This window comes from Pagrus pagrus (assembly GCF_965226575.1).
Source record: "Pagrus pagrus genome assembly, chromosome: 15".
Lineage (NCBI taxonomy): Eukaryota > Metazoa > Chordata > Actinopteri > Spariformes > Sparidae > Pagrus > Pagrus pagrus.
In genome coordinates, this window is record NC_140199.1 from 6279132 (window position 1) to 6295144 (window position 16013).

General features: G+C 42.3%; 2 protein-coding genes across 2 annotated transcripts; one reads left to right on the forward strand and one right to left on the reverse strand.

Annotated features, from left to right (window-relative positions):
- Positions 1–2044: 2044 nt before the first annotated feature.
- On the reverse strand, positions 2045–4127 carry c1d (C1D nuclear receptor corepressor). The gene is made up of 5 exons (XM_084375218.1): positions 4040–4127; positions 3590–3731; positions 3384–3450; positions 2892–2947; positions 2045–2796 (listed from the first exon to the last, which is right to left on the reverse strand). The coding sequence occupies exons 2-5, from the start codon at positions 3725–3727 to the stop codon at positions 2605–2607; spliced, it is 453 nt and encodes a 150-aa protein (XP_084231344.1). The 5' UTR covers positions 3728–3731; positions 4040–4127; the 3' UTR covers positions 2045–2604.
- A 374-nt stretch (positions 4128–4501) lies between these two features.
- On the forward strand, positions 4502–15390 carry LOC311270379 (uncharacterized protein). The gene is made up of 20 exons (XM_084375216.1): positions 4502–4665; positions 4756–4963; positions 5086–5252; positions 5469–5599; positions 5959–6125; positions 6980–7065; positions 7433–7513; positions 7783–7897; positions 9972–10147; positions 10439–10660; positions 10761–10963; positions 11532–11654; positions 12102–12239; positions 12439–12688; positions 12853–13054; positions 13187–13436; positions 13766–13893; positions 14075–14226; positions 14327–14549; positions 15205–15390. Exons 1-20 carry the CDS (start codon positions 4507–4509, stop codon positions 15342–15344), a joined length of 3321 nt encoding a protein of 1106 aa, XP_084231342.1. The 5' UTR covers positions 4502–4506; the 3' UTR covers positions 15345–15390.
- The last annotated feature ends 623 nt before the right edge of the window (positions 15391–16013 follow it).

Genomic DNA, 16013 nt, shown 5'->3' on the forward strand with positions numbered 1-16013 from the left:
GAATGAAAAGATACATTCCTGAGACTCTAACTCACTGCCGCGCTGTTTCCTGGGCTTGATTAGAGGGATGCAGTCGCTTGCGGGTGCATTAAGATTAAGATCTCAGCTGTCCAGAGGGAATTACAAAAAGGAAGCATTATGAGTATCTTTATCAAATGTGACATTGGTTTTTATAAAAGGAAGTCTCATTACGGCGTGTGCTTATACTGTGCAGCCATGCAGCTACAGCACTGTTTGTGATGGTAACAGAGGCCGTTTTGTAATCAGAAGGTCACAGGACTGAATGCAACGAGAGCCCGTCCAAATTACTACCATGAATTAAGTACTGCTCTGCTCCATTTTTTTTTAGTAGGATATACAATTTTAACCATTTCCTAAAAACATCAGGTTTTTTGTAAACTATGCCTCATAGTTCGAGACACAACAGCTCTCAAAGATTTCCTGCATGTAATGTCAACCATATGAACGTGTAGTTATGAGGATTATGTAAAAAGTTAAAAATACGAATCTTGTTCACTGAAGACTGTCAAGAACAAATACACCAGTGAACAGCTAATAACAATGCAGACCTGTTTCTGAGACGCTGGTAACCTCAGCCTAACCAGAATAACCTGCCTCTGTAAAGTCCAGTGTGTAGGATTTAGGGAGATCAACTGGAAGAAATTAAATAAAACATGTCTAATTATGTTTTCATTAGTGTATAATCATCTAAAATGAAGCATCATGTTTTTTTAAGTGGGTCCTTTTCCATGGAGCCTGCCATGTTTCTGCAATAGCCAAGAACAAATCGATCAAAAAGGGCCTTTCATGTCATTAGGAACCACTATATGGGTCAGGTGAGATGAGGTGTGCTCATTTCTTTGCAATATGCAATCTCACCTCTAGGTGCCACTAAATCCCCTTTAGGGAAAATAGTATTTAATGTGAATGCACCAACCAGGGTGCAACCGAGGCTTTGGGTTCATCTCATTTATCTAATTTGGGCCCCCTCGTCTCCTCTCTCCTCCTGCCTGCGACTCAGAAATTGATCATACTGAAGGATGTCTCAATTTCTAAAATGCATCTCGAGGAGAAAGGAGCGAGAAGACTTGCTGGAGGAGCTATGAATGAGGATGCACTGGTGTGTACTTTGCAGAAGTTTTTTCAGCACCAGAAACCAGGCTGGAAATATAAACCATTGTGGGACCAGGACTCTACAAATGTTCATGTGTATTCATAAGTTGTATCAGCTTTTGATCAAAGTTATTGCTGTTTGACCATTATCGTCACATTTTGCCACATTGTCAAATCAATTACAAGTCAATAAATAAGTTGTCATGATCACTATTATGCTCATCTGCAAGGCTTAATACAGAGGTAGGCTATGACAAAGCAGTGGACAGACAATGAAGCTGTGCCATACCATCATATTCCATTGACCTCACTTTAAAGTGACGCTCCGAAGCACAGATGTTTCATTTTTGTGAAATGCCTTCTGCCTCCTCTCCTCGCATCTCATGTGGGAGAGACTAAGAAGCAAGGAGAGTAGGTGAGGACCGGAATCTAGGATGTACAAACTGGGAAATGACAAGAAGGCGTTTGTACAATAATTTTCAACTCTATGGACTGTACTCAGTGTTCAGTGGGTGGTCGTGTATGCAGATTAAACTACTGCAATGGAATATGGTAATCAAACTGCTGGAGAACAGAAGGGTCCCTTTCACAGCAGTTCCAGTTGTCTTGGCAGGAAAATCACAGGTGCAAATAATAACATTAACGATGACTCCATATATATTCAAGCCAAGCTGTGTAACCCATGACAGTGAGAGTGAGCCCGCATGAACAGAACCATGAATCTGAAACTGATCAGCTAAATGGAATTCATCCATCATTGATTTGATTACTTACACACTTCCTTTTCCTACTGTGACATGTCAAAATGTGAAACAGGCCTACTGGAGAAAGTTGAAAGCTTACAGTGAACTGTTTTAAATAAGAATGGAATTACCATTTTTTCTTCCAGGTGCAATATATTATATAACAGGGGAAAAAAGTAATTCAAGCATCATGTTTGGTGAGTATTTTTTATACAGAAGTCAGCACTAAAAGCAATACAGCTCCAAAAATGTTTTATCAACACAATGTTTGACACACATGATAAAACATGTAAACTGCAAAAAAATGATTCATAGAATCACTTTCAGAATAGAAAAATTAACATTTCTTGTTTATCTTAAAGAAGGTTCAAATAATGGTGAATGATAGTTTACAGACCTAACTATGTTTTTACTGACTTTTTAAAATAAAACTGGAATTTTTCATGTTAATGGCAACCTGCAGATTTACACTCTAAAATGAAGTAACATTACAAAATATTACAACTAAATCATTAAATTCTGGTGCAGTGTCCATCATCAGTCTCTGGCAGTTAGCCTTGACAGGCTGTTTGACTGGTGAGCAACCCAGATAAACACCTCTGTGTAGTCTCATGTTGCCTTGTATGATTCCTCCATAAAACAACCTTAGAAGTTGCTTTGTTGTTTTGTGAACAAAGAGTGTCCCCAAAAAGGTGGTCCAAAAATGCAGTGGGACCGGTCTGTACCGCGGTACTGTCTCTCTTTTACTTCAGCTCTGTTTTGGACGCTTTGACTGTGTGGTGTCAGGTGCTGTGTCTGCTGCTTTTTTTCTAGAATCTTTCTCGTTTGGTTCATAGAGAGCATTCCTGACAAAGCGTGCAGCCGCCCCCTTATCCAGACGGCCAGCTTTCCTCTTATCTGTGATCTCTTTCACTTTGTTCATGTACGTCCTTATTCGCTCCTGAAGAACAGAAGAGAGTGTTACAGAAGAATTAGACAGTGTGCATAAATTGAGAGGGTGAAAATGAAAAGGCAGCGCGCAGAAAACATACGTACCAATTCCTGTTTGATTCCATGTTCTCTGGGATTTACTCCTTGTGTAACCAAGTACACTGTAAACAAAAACAAAAGTAAGACTACACATCCAAATTATGTTAAACATGTTGCTGAGTGTCTTTATTTCAAAGCCGGATAGTTAACATGGACCTTGCTTTATAAATCACATGTACAGTCCACAGCCACCATTAAAATCCATTAACACATTTCCATTGATGTCTGATCATATATGTGGATAATAGTGTGGCATATCATTTAAATGAGATAGAATTTGGTGCATGTAGACAAACAAATTGACAAAAAAAGAGAAGGAGTAGTGCATTTGGTTTTTCCAGTTTACTTTCATACTTTCAGGACACACGTGTATGATGCGTCTCCCCCCAGATATCAAGTCAACATCACGAAAGAGTTTAACAGACTCCGGGCCACCTGCTTTGAATTTATAATTCCTCAAATCCACAAAATAATCACAGTGAATCTGAAATAACTTACTCCAGAATAATGAGTTAAGGGTGTAGGCAGACATCAGATCCAGCTTGGCTTGATCCAAAGGGTCCAGCTGTCAATAAAACAGTTTAATTAGCACAAGTTTTAGAAAAACGGCGTGATACCATTAATGTTGTGCGTCTGCCTTCTTTCAATCTTCACACGTGAAGGATGAATCACAGTATCTGCTGTGTAAATGCTCATCAGCCTACCTTTTGCAGCAGCTCATTCCTGGGCATCGCCATCAACTTATCCAACATGGATTTGACAGAAGAAACTGAGGAGTCGAAGCCTGTGAGCTGTTCGTCTATCTCATGGGGGTAGTCTTCAGTTCTGCTGTCCGCTGCCATTTTCCTGTAGAATAGTGAAAGTCATACAAAGCTGTGAAGCTCCGCAGTAACATGATTGTTTCACTCGGCTGTAAGGGACGGCAAAATCCTCCCATTCTAGTAATATCTGTAATGTTAGCTTGGTAGCTAGTAAGAGTGCTAGCACATGCTCCTAACAGGAGAACAGGCGAAAGTTTAGGCAGCATGAGCAGAAACAGAGAGACAATTATGAATTTTTATCTGTAAAGTAACACTTATTATCGGCTTAGTGGCAATACATGTTAACTGGAAACGGAATTAGACGATATTTAATGTTAGCTCCTTCAGTTTTACCTTTAGCACGCAGCACGCTTTAGCCGACAGGAAGTGACGTTGAAAAACAACCTCTTCTTCTTCCGCTTCTTCTTCTTCTTCTTCTTCTTCTGCACTCTACCGCCGTCTGCCGTTTGGAGGAGCGAAGCAGCTAGCTAACAGTTAGCCGACAGATATCCGTGGTTTAAGCAGAATTTATAGCAAAACAAGGCGTTTTTTGGCGTGAGTTGTTTTAGCGAGACATCAAGAGGCATTGTGGAAATCTTTTTTCTTAGTGAAAAGTATTTTAAAATATGTTCTACTAACTATTACAGCAAGCTAACTAGCATTAGCCAGTAGTGTTCACGTTACCATGGTAACCCGAGGCGTCAGCGCAGTAAGTGAAGCTGAGGGCGCAGCTAGGATGACAGACAGCAGCTTAAGTGCATTTAGGACTTGGACCGTACGCACAGTCTGTTGCTGAACCAGCCGTGAAAGAGACTCGAGACATGGACAACTGTGATTTGGAGAAGCTCTCCGTCTCTGGTGCGAAGCTCCATCCAGCTTTCACACCAGATGTCACAGGCTACAAAGTGACAGTGGAGAGCAATGTCAACAAAGTGACCCTGGACCTGATCACTAGTGACTGTGGAGCTTCATACAGTATTGTGAGTACTGTCCTGCAGCTTTAATGTCGTTTTTATCTCCTCACATAAAATATAACCTGTTTATTTATTTGTTATTTTGTTGTATTTCAGCTCTGTGGTGATGGTTCCAGCACCATTAAACTGAATGATGGGTTTAACAGAGTAGAAATCGAGGTGGTGGCTGAGGATGGCACCGTAAAGAAGTACTGTGTGGAAATCACCAGGCTGTCTGCAAAGGTCGCAGAGCTCAGTAATCTGGATTTGGAAGGAGATATTCTGCTTCATCCTGCATTTTGTACCAAAATCTACGAATACAGTTGTGAGTGCAGGCTTCATATGAATAATGATAGTGAATAACAAAATAAACTTGTTTTAAAAATGTTTTTATTTCCATATTGTTTCTGATCTTTGTCGCTGTCCCTGTAAACTCTTTTTCTGCAGGTATTGTTCCCTTTCATTGCAGTGCTGTCACCCTACTTCCCAAGGTGCTGGACAAAAACATAAAAGTTACAGTGAATGTGGAAGACAGCTCACAACCGGTCCCTCTGAATTTTGGGGACACTGTGGTGGAGATCTCAGTCTGTTCAGCAGATGGCAGCAATTCACAGGTAGAAAGAGACACGAGAAGCTGACTGCTGATGTGATTCAAGGCTTTATGTGTGTTTTATCATCGATATATACGCTTAATGCACACCGTTAGTTGCTCCATGTTTCAAAATAATAGTAAGTAACACTTTAGGGTTCATCATGCTGTGCTGGCCTGCCACACTGGTTCATTTTTTTTTTACGACTGTACTAAACCTGAAGTCCCTCTCCTCTGTCAGGTGTACACAGTGATGGTGACTAGAGAGCTGATTCCCATGGCAGTGACCTTCACTGATGAGAAGCAGCAGCTGGACTATGAATGTCCAGTATCTCTGACTGCTTTATATAGACCTGTGTCTATCCACCACAGGTAAGATTTGAATAGGAAGACACTAATATGAGAAAATATCAGGAGTTGTATCAACATTTACCTCCTTTATTATAATCTTTTTACACCATATTGTGAAACAAGTGCTTTACAGTTGATGCAATTGTAAAATAAAAAAATAAACGATTTCCTACCCTAATTTAGCACGTTCATTGCTATTTTTATTTTATTTTATATATGTCTACAATGAACATTAAAGTTCAACCCAAAAATGGAAATTCAGTCATTATCTACACACCTCCATGATGACGGCTTAGAATACACATAGACTACTCACATACCACCTTCTGGGTTGGTTCAACAGCGGTCGAGATCTGTCTGATTCTCTTGTTGATTCGCAGTGACCCAAAGCACATCTTCTCAAGGCCTTATATCGAGATGCTGGCACGAAGATCAAAAGTCGACCCACTTAGCGACTGTCCTCTGGGAGACGGCTGGAAGATTGTTGAACTGGACCTCGACAGGAAGATGTCGGCTGCGCTGGTCAAGTGTTTCTTCACTTACAGAGGTGAAGCCCGGAGTCTTTGCTCCTCAAAGAGATTTGAGTAAAGCAGAGCTGTTGTGGTGGCAATACTCTTATTGGTTGAGTTAAATTCAATAAAGTTATAGAACCATTATTATTTCTGAAGCCTGGTGAAAAAGCAAGTAGTATAGAGAGGATGAAGGTAATAGCTTTCTAACCTCCCGAGACCTTGAATGTCACATGAATCAAATAATAAAAAAATAAGTTATTTATGTTCCTTTTAGAGTATCTCCCTCGCCATTTATGTTCTTACACAGGTAACCTGCTCTCAGAGTAAAGAATCCTTTGACTCCACCATTGAGATTTTCAAGCAGCTCTACCTCTAAGAGACGCTTACATAACCACATTGTTGATATGCCAGGTGCACTCTGCCTCACCTCTCAGCAGGCCTGATTACACCACCTATGCTATCATGTAACACCGTGTTACTGTAGCCAACTATTATGTTGCTGTAAGGAGGGGGATATTATTACTTAACTAAGGTCTCATGTATCTAGCTGCTGCATTTTATATGCTGCTTTCCCCTGTTTAGTCAGACGAGTAATTGATTTCTATACAACCAAGGCTTCTGTCTTATCTGTTTAAACTTGAAGAGGTTAGTTCTGGAGAATGACACAGTGCAGATAGTGGCACTTGTTTACTTTAATAATTACAGACAGTTCTCCCTAAACTAAAAATTACACATTTAAAACTCCCTATTCTGATACGAAAGTACAGATAGTAGACTAGTAGTAGTACAGATGTAGACTGTTAGGTTACACTTTTCAATAGTGGAGGACAACACTACCATTTACTTCTAGTGTGTGATTTATTGTGTCTTTGATTTTTTTTTCCCAAAGGATGCGACAGTGTGATGAAACTGTCTGAGCTGGGGTCACACTCTCTGGACTGTCCACACAAGCCCACAGGGGACCTGGATGCAAAGGTCAGTATGAAAGATTAAACGGTGCTCTGCATTTCCAGAATCACTGCCACGCATCGACCTTGACTCTGCTCATCGTTTATTTACAAGTCAGCGCTCCCTTCACAGCGACTAAGTGCTGGTTCAACTCCCACAGTAAAAGTATCTCGTGTTTGTGTGTGTGTGGTGGCAGAGTGGATAAAACTGTAATGTGAGTGTGTGCAGTGTGTGTGAGCAGTTTTTATTATAGATGGGTCCAAGGGTGTGTCAGCGTTTGGACTTTTAATTATTATTATAGCTTGACTAAGCTTCACCAGGTCAATCCAGTTGAAAGCGTTGATATTTTATTGATTTAATCTGGTAAATGCATTTTGCTAACGTTCATTTTCAGGATGTCACAGAAACAAGTTGGTATAAGAAGCACTTTGCATCATCCAGTTGTTTGGAGATAGAGACTAAACACAATGTGGAGGTAAAACATCTACAGTATTTCACTTTGCATTATCAGTGTACACGTTTAAATTTAGACCGCATTCGTTACACCACCTTAGATTCAGTAGGTGATATAACCAATCATTTAAGTATTATTTGTCTAATTTGCCGTTTGACACTGTTATACTGTATATCACATCTTCCATAATATCACATGTTGACACACATTGCAGAAGAAGAAGATTAGATGAGATAATAATATTTGATTTTTATTGCTTCTCCTGTTTAATTTGACGATTACGTTCTTAGTGTCGTAACTGGGAGAAAAGACTGCAAATGACAGCAGGAGAAGACAGTGTGGATAAACTGTGTGCCTTGGCCCAAGATCACCTGAAACTCTACCGAAAACACCTGCCGAAACCAGGTATGTAGCACTTCCCAATTGCACAAGACTTTAAGAATGATAAATATGCTTTGTTATTTGCCCTTTTTTATAAAGAAGAAGAATTTCCAGCTGATTTGATAAAAAAAGAGACTGCAGGCCAGAAAGAAAGTCAATAACATGCATTCCTCAAAATTGTTTTCAATTCTCTCTTCCCATTTCAGCACTAGTTTCTAAATTACCATTCACTTTAACAAAGAGTTTCCATAGTTTGTGTTTTTCATCCACAGCTAGTTAAATAAAAAGTCTGGTGAACCCCTGGCCAGCTGACAGAAGAGTCATTCCCCTGCCCCTGCCTCTCACAGCAGTTCAGCTTCAGCCATTGAAAAATACATGAAAATGAGATAGTTAGCGGTTGCCTCTTGAGCTTCCTCCTCTATCTGACGTGCCAGGCACTCAAGTTACTGCTCATCCGTTCCCAGCTACTCCTGCCTCGCTAATTGTTTGATGACTCTGAGATGTGACATCCGAGAGTGATCCCAGGACTGAATGAAAGTCACTGGAACCGAACGGAAAAGTAACACCAGAGACAGAGAGAGAGAGAGAGAGAGAGAGAGAGAGTTGGTATTACATAGAAAGCATTAGAGACAGTTATTCTACAATCTAGAAATATAAAGAAGCGTTTTCTGTCTGACTGGATCGAGCTGCAAGGAGGAAGATGACAAGTGTTGCTCAGTTTGACCTCTTGAGTCGTGGTGCTGTAAAACACAAAGATCGTGTTTGTCTAGATCGTGTCAAGACCAGAGAAGTTGGTATAAATAAAGTATGTTGAAGCTTGTTCATTATTAAGACACTATATACTGCTTATAACACCGTATATTGTTATTAGGTGCATGTCTATATGATAGGCGCGCTGAACATTTTTATTAGCTGAGAGGACTTTTTTCATCTAGTTAAAGGATTTTATAAATTGGTGGGTTTTAACACAGCAGCATATGCAGAATAGGTTTGTTGGGTGTGTTGTGCAGTGTTATCTGGAATATAAAGGCTGTGACGCCAGTGCAATCTGACAGATAAAGGGCGCTCTTGCCAAGTCAAGCTGCACTCTCTGAATATTTAATGCAAAGGACGCATGCAATCATTCGTAAGTGAAAGAGAGAAGGCGGCCAAACGGGAGATCCTGTGAAGTGTTCGTGCCCAAGTAAAGAGAGAGTGTACCACAGGAAAGAAATATGTTGAAGTGGCTGTTTGTCTGTTCTGACCATCACTACAGTCTGTTGTCAGTTATTATCATGATTAAAACTCATGTTTGTCGTGGATCATATTATCCAGTGTTTTGAAAGACTGACAGTTAAAGTCGTCTACTCATTAAAGCAACTGTTGTTACTGATTTATTGATTTTTTTTTTAACTGTCTGGCACACAGACAAACAACTGAGCTGAGCCCTCAGAAGAATTGCTAAAGTTGAGTTTTTCGTTTTTTTTATCCACGTCAGCATTTGGTTTCTGTCGCCTAATTCATTTGTGTCAAAGTTTATTACCTTGTTTTTGTTCTTTTGGAATTAAACCTCTAAATTCGAAATGACTCAGGGCTTAGTTCAATTTCTTCGTCTTCTTCAAGTGGAGTAATAAGACTTCACATTTTGATAATGTGAAATAATCACTCAATAAAAGGTTTCTTGCCAGATGCTGAGATTTCTGGCTTTCCAGCCTGTCGTTTCTGGAATGAATTCTCCCTGCTCAGCTGGCACTGCAGCTTTTCGCTGATGGATGACAGAGCTGCGAGCGAGCAGCCAGCGTTCCAAAAAATTAGGAACTAAAAAGCCTCATTCTCAATCCAATAAAGCAAATAACAAAGTAGTAGTTTGGATTCTGATGTACAATCTTTTAGCTAACACATCCCTATTTTTTTGACATCAGTTAAATCCAACCCTCAACAGATATTTGTTATGATAGCTCCACTGTCTATAGAGAGAATTACATTATGTAAATCTATCAAAGCACAACATTGAAATGTTGTTTTTCAGCTCTATATTGATGCAGATTCCCTCACAAATATATGCAAATACTCTCTGGTCTTAGATGCAAATTATATACCACAGTGTTTATCTCCACAGGGGACATGTTGGAGTATGAGGACGGCCAGTCTCCTCTGCATAGCTTGGAGCAGGCTGCTGTCCACTATGCCTCAGCTATCAGACTCAGCTCCAGAGACGCCAGACTCCACTTCCTGCTGGGAGTCGTTCTGGAGGAGCAGCACTACGCTACAGAGATGTACGGCCTGCAGAGGAAGGTACAAGGTCTTTGCTGGCGTGTTGTGAAGAGCAGCAGCACAATGTACGTGACTAGAAAGCTTCTTTAAACGTTTTTGTTAAAGGAAATCTTTTTTTCAAACACATTCACACGTGGCAGCTGCTCAGGACAGAATAGCCTTCAAGGATCACGCCTGATAGACTTGGTGACTTGGACATTTAAGTCTACATTTTTTAATGCTGATAATGAATCATATTATTGCTGAAAATGGTCCCTTTATATATGAGAACAGTTAAAGCAACCTCTCACCTTTGCGTTCCTTCCTCCCCAGGCTGACAGAGACAAAGATGATCTAAGCGATGCCAAGTCAACGGCACGTCAGGATGACATCCTGGCTGTGTGCAAACTCCACGGTTACCTCGGCACACCGACTGTACAGAACCAGCTGCAGGCCTTGGATAAAGAGTATCAGCTGCTCAAAGAGCAGGGACAGTCCAGCAAAGCAGACTATGTCCAGACACTCTACATCTGGCTCTCCAAGAAAACTGGCAAGGTAACTGGAAACAATAGAAACTGCCACAGCTTACAAATACAATGATTACAAATCATTATATATGGCAGGTGAAACTGAACTTTCCCCCCTCTTGTTGCAGGATAACAGTGCAGCCATGCAGGATGAAGAGACCTCTGTCCACCGGGCCCTGATGAAGTACCTGGATGCCTGGTCTTTGAGTCCTGACAGCTGGGAGTACAACCTCCATGCAGGGAGACTGCTGCTGCTGCAGGGCAGGAGCAGGGAAGCCCTGCAGCACCTCCAGAGCGGCCTGGCACTGCGCCCCCTTCATCCTGCTCTCAGGTCAGGTCATAGAAGTGTTGTTGGTAGTAGAAGAAGAATTTGTATTGTCAGTAGATGTAATAGTAGTAACAATAACCACAAGTGATTAAAAGTTATCCACAGTGCTGTAGAAGGTTAATCACCTTAAAAAACTCAACTGAAATATAACCGTTGCAGAGCAGTCTAATTAGAAGCAAAGCCGTGCTGTGTCTGACAAGCAATTCATCTTGAAATTGATTCTCACCGGCAGCCAATGAAAAAATAAATATTTCAGCTCCTGTTCAAAACCCAAAAGCAACCTTTTGTTCAAACTGGAGCTCAAGTGTTGACTTGTTGCTAAAGAGGTGGAAGCAGTCATGTCATTTTTCTCTGTAACCCTTACGCCAACTTCTCAACCTGCTTTTCAAATGTCCACTCCCCCATAACCCCTATATGATATCATATTCTCACACAAGGGTTAGAAAGTGGAAAAAAAACTTGCAGGTCTGGCATTGCAACAGGGTAAACACAGTGTAGATCAGCCTGTAAATGTACAGGCAGAGCTAGTCTTGTCTTCAACATCTCTCCTGCGTTGCCTTCATTTTGTCAGATACTTCACAGGGCTGGCTCTGCTGCAGCAGGAACAGAAAGCCTCCGAGGACACAGAGAAGGAGGCTGCTCTGTTCTTACAGCAGGGACTGGAGCACTTTGTCAGCCAGCGCTGCAGCAAGAGGTTTGCATATTTGTGTGTGTGTGTGTGTGTTTGTGTGTGTTTGTGTGTGTGTTTGCGTGTGTGTGGTGGAGGTGGAAGTGGGTGCGTTCAGTAAGAGAATGTAAGGGCACGACGGTGTCAGTAATGTAACAGGCTGTCTGTTAAAGCCTGCAGGAGCGAGAGTAGGATAGTGAAAACACTGTCATAGGCCACGTAGATGATACATCATCTGCAGTGTCAGACATGAATACATTTTATGATATTTGAAGGCCTAGCTTTGGATTTTCCATCATTTCTGTCAGTTAACGAAGCCTGAAAATCCAAATTCTGGCAAACAGAAAACAGGGGGTGAAGATTTAAAGATTTAATTCTTTACTAGTTGAAATAACAGCCAGTCGTTATGTTTTAAAATCAAGGAGCTCTTGGATTTTTCTCTGTTGCCATTAGTTTTCATGGTTTTGTCTCTAGCTGGGTGGAGCAGGATCCATCAGACCCTCTGTCCAGCCTCAGCACGCAGTTCCTGCGAGGCCTTCTCGCTCTGGGCCAGCTGCAGCAGAGGAACACGCTGTCTGGGAAGGCCATGAGTGCAAAACAGGTTTATCACACGTATGTTACAAACCAAAAGTTCTGTTTGAGTCATAATTTGACTTTCATATTTTCTTTTCTACTCACTGTTTGTGGTGGATCTCAGCTCCAATTAGCTGTCTCACTCAACTCATCAAAAGTCTCAGCATTCACACCAGTGTGACCCAGTTTAAGAAGTGTTAAAACTGTGCGTGCTTGTCTCTGTGCTGGAATGCTTCAGGGTAGCAGTGCTGACTGCCCAGAGTGTGAGTCAGTGTGTGTGTCGTGGCGAGGCGAGCGGGCAGCTGGAGTGGGTGCTCCTGGATGCTCAATTTGCCCTGCTCCAGAGGCTGATCCAGCAGGGTGAGCGCCAGGCCAAGGCTGGCACGGAGAGGAAGTCCCTGGTGGCAAAGAGATGCCAGGCCCTCACAGCTCTCATACGCCTCACCTCTATCGCCCCCTGTCAGGAGCTGCTGGACATGCAGGAGAGGGTAGGAGTACAGAATTAGGATTTTACATTGTTTTCTGTGATTTGGGTTACTGTCCACTGAAGCACCATAGCTAGTCTTTACATTTAACGTTATGTCTGTAAATGCCTGATGTGGGAGAGAAATCAGACTGATACCTTCTCCCTGCTCCTCACTGCTGTCTACAGGCATGCCAGCTCGCAGTAGTGACCACACCGCGGGACAGCCACGCCTTGTGTCTCTTGGGTCTGGCACAGCTGGCTCAATATGACAACAACCCAAATTCAGACAGGTCAAAGGAATTCATGACTGATGCCTGCCTCAGCTTCAAGGGCAGCATTGAGCTGGAAGACAAGACTCAGAGCGGAGAGCCACCTGAACAGCTGAGCAGTGAGTCTGTAGACTGTATTTCCTATTTTCCAATAAATGTGTCCCTGCTGTTCAACACTTTACATTAAACAGTTATGATAACCTTTGGAAATGAACTCCACACCCACATTAACCATTTCCTTTTTTGCTCAGAACAAAAGTGGTGGCGGGACCAGCAGGAGGCTGGAAATGACAAAGCTGCCAAACAGTCCACCACCCAACCAGCAGGAGTGAAGGGGCCTTCTGACACCAGTGTGGCCAAGAGAGGAGCTAAGCGAGGCAGGGGAGGACCTGGACAAGGGCGGGTGGCAGCAGCTGGAACCAGAGCTCCTGCTCCCTCGCTCTCAGCCCCCACCAGGGGAGGGAAAGCCGCCCGACCTCCAGCCAAAACCCCTGCAGCCAGGTGAGTCACACTGGCAGCTTGAGTCAAGCGTCTGGCAGACCTCTCCTGTGGTCGTGTGTGGTTGTTTTCTTGCATTTATTTATTCATGGATGATTTCCTGTGGATGCTTACTTTTCTCACTTCTACCCTGCTCCATATTCATGTCACGTACAAACACAATCTTTTACTCAGTTTGTCAGTCTGGGTAGCTTCACTGGAACAAATCTGTAGTTTGTTTCCTCACAGAAGCTTTTAAGGAAGAGGACTACACTTGAATATATATGTGAGAGCACAGATTAAACTTTTTTTATTAATTTCAGAGCTTTTGTCTTCTATTTTCTTTCCTGTAGGGGGAGAGCTGGAGCAGCAACTAAGCCAGATAAATCCTTTAAACCTTCCAACAACTGTCCTAAACCCCAGCTCCCTGCCAGCAGGTCTAAACAGGACTGTTGCTCTGATACTGCTGAGGCAGTAGAGGGTAAGGCACAGCAGAAGCATTAAGATTAACATACATAGTCAGGTGAAAGACTTTTCCCCAAAGTCTCTAATTTCTGAACAGATTATTGTAACGTTTTGCAGTTGTGCATCTTTCAAAATCTTTGTCTTCATGGGTTCATCAAAGGGGGCATTAATATCTGTGTGTTTTAATGTTGTTTCAGAGCCTACTGTGACAGACCTGAACGTGTCCAGTCCGGTGAACCGCAGGTCTCACGTTTCACGGCTGGGTTTGGCCCGCGCCCTCTCCCGCTCTGCAGACACCCAGGACCAGGCGAAGCAGCTCTACCAGGAGGTCATCTCCATGGCACCAGGGGTCAGCTGTTATCCATTACATTTAGATTTCAGGCATTTCCTCCCTGCTTTTACAATGGCTATAAAATAACTCCTGGTTAATGAATCAACTGACTGTTTAGGTCCACGATGCCTACAGTGAGCTTGTGCAGCTGCTGGAGCCATCAGATCCTCAGGCTGCTGTGGAGGTGTACTGCAGGTTCCCTCTGAAGCCTGCGGCCGAGCAGAGCTTCGATGATGCCTACATCACAGGAGAGATCGTCCGCATACTGATGATGCTGGAGCAGTATGACCATCCACAGCTGGGGCCCAGCCTGGTAGCATACGGCAAAGTCATGGGACTAAGTGAGTACTGTTACTATTATTATAAATACGTAGACATAGTTATATTAGTCTTGGAAGCAGTTGTAGTACAGTTACTAGCAAGGAATAAATATCTGTAGAGTTTAAGTGAATGGATACCTCTACTTCTTCATAAAAGACTGAATGACTAATATAATTTGTAATATTTGAGACAGATGTGAACAGAACTGGGTAAATCAAGTGCACATTATGACCTTCAGCCACAGAAAATAGGAACTGACTCTCATTTTCTTTAGTCAAAAATAAAATGGGGGCATCTGGGGGCCAATCATGTGCAAACTATTAATTGCAAACCGAACCTGTCTAAATGTAGTGTTGAAATCATGCAGCCAGGCCCATGTGACAGGCTATTTATAGAGATGTATTACATTCAGCTGGTGGGATGGCAGATAGATGACATGTTACATAGAGTGCATACACGCAGCATGATGTCAGATGAATAAATGAATATGCACCTGACTTGCCCAGTGCATATTCTTTTTGATGAGATCATCATATATATATTTATATATATATATATGTCTCATATGAGATGTTTGATTTGAAAATCAACTTTAATGTTGACATTTTGGATGTCAACTGTTCATTTGTTAAAGCATTTGTGTGAATGTGATCTTCTGATGTGGCTGTTTTTTAGGCTGCATAGAAAAATACATCGACATCTTGGATGGAAAGGCGATGACCAAGCTGCTGAAGAGTGTCTACGCGAGGATCCACGACAGACAGGAGGATGACCAGGACCTACAGGATTTCTTCAAGTTCAAATGCTGGATATGAGAACGCTTGTGAACCTTTAACAAGTACCTATGTTCCAGTCCCATTGTTTGAGACTTGTTGTCTTTCTTTGTTTTGGGCTGATTTTCCAAAATCCCTCTCTGGACTGACTGCAGGGGATTCAGATCACCTGTGCGCAGGGTGGGGAGACTGACTCCTGATTGAGGAGTGAAAGCAGCTTGGGGCGTTCCCCTCCCAGCCAATCGTGGTGTGACAACGCCCTTTTTGTGAATGCTTAAAAGAGGTGGGGAATGGCACCCAGGTGGCTCTCACCCTCATTCTGAATCTGTCTCGGTCCCTGACTCACTCAGAAACCTCATTCCCCTTAGCCTGCCAGCCAGAAACTCTGGTCTGTTTAGGCCCTATTGTGTTGTCATGGCTGCTCCACATTATTCTACTGAGGAAACTGTGTTTATTCTGGATCCCTTTACACCTTCAGTTTGACATTTTATTTCCTTGGGGCTTGTAGGAACACATTTGTTTATTGGTTTATTGTCCAAGCAGCGGACATTGGGCATTCCCCCTAGATTTACATGGCTTTTGTTTATATTTTTATGTAGGTTGGGCCGGCCCGTAAGCATTTTACACCGCCACACCTATATTGATCTTTTTGAAGTTTAATGACTTTGCTTAAACCTGATGTCATAATGAAGCCATTCAAATTGGACAGAG

What these genes read in the sequence shown, in the direction of transcription:
- LOC311270379 (XM_084375216.1), top strand. Translation starts at nt 4,507, where the DNA reads ATGGACAACTGTGATTTGGAGAAGCTCTCCGTCTCTGGTGCGAAGCTC. An exon ending in CAAAATCTACGAATACAGTT is followed by an intron (nt 4,964 to 5,085) that starts GTGAGTGCAGGC and finishes CTTTTTCTGCAG; the next exon opens with GTATTGTTCCCTTTCATTGC. An exon ending in TGTACGGCCTGCAGAGGAAG is followed by an intron (nt 10,148 to 10,438) that starts GTACAAGGTCTT and finishes CTTCCTCCCCAG; the next exon opens with GCTGACAGAGACAAAGATGA.
- c1d (XM_084375218.1), bottom strand. Translation starts at nt 3,727, where the DNA reads ATGGCAGCGGACAGCAGAACTGAAGACTACCCCCATGAGATAGACGAA. An exon ending in GGAATGAGCTGCTGCAAAAG is followed by an intron (nt 3,451 to 3,589) that starts GTAGGCTGATGA and finishes TTTTATTGACAG; the next exon opens with CTGGACCCTTTGGATCAAGC. An exon ending in ATGGAATCAAACAGGAATTG is followed by an intron (nt 2,797 to 2,891) that starts GTACGTATGTTT and finishes TCTGTTCTTCAG; the next exon opens with GAGCGAATAAGGACGTACAT.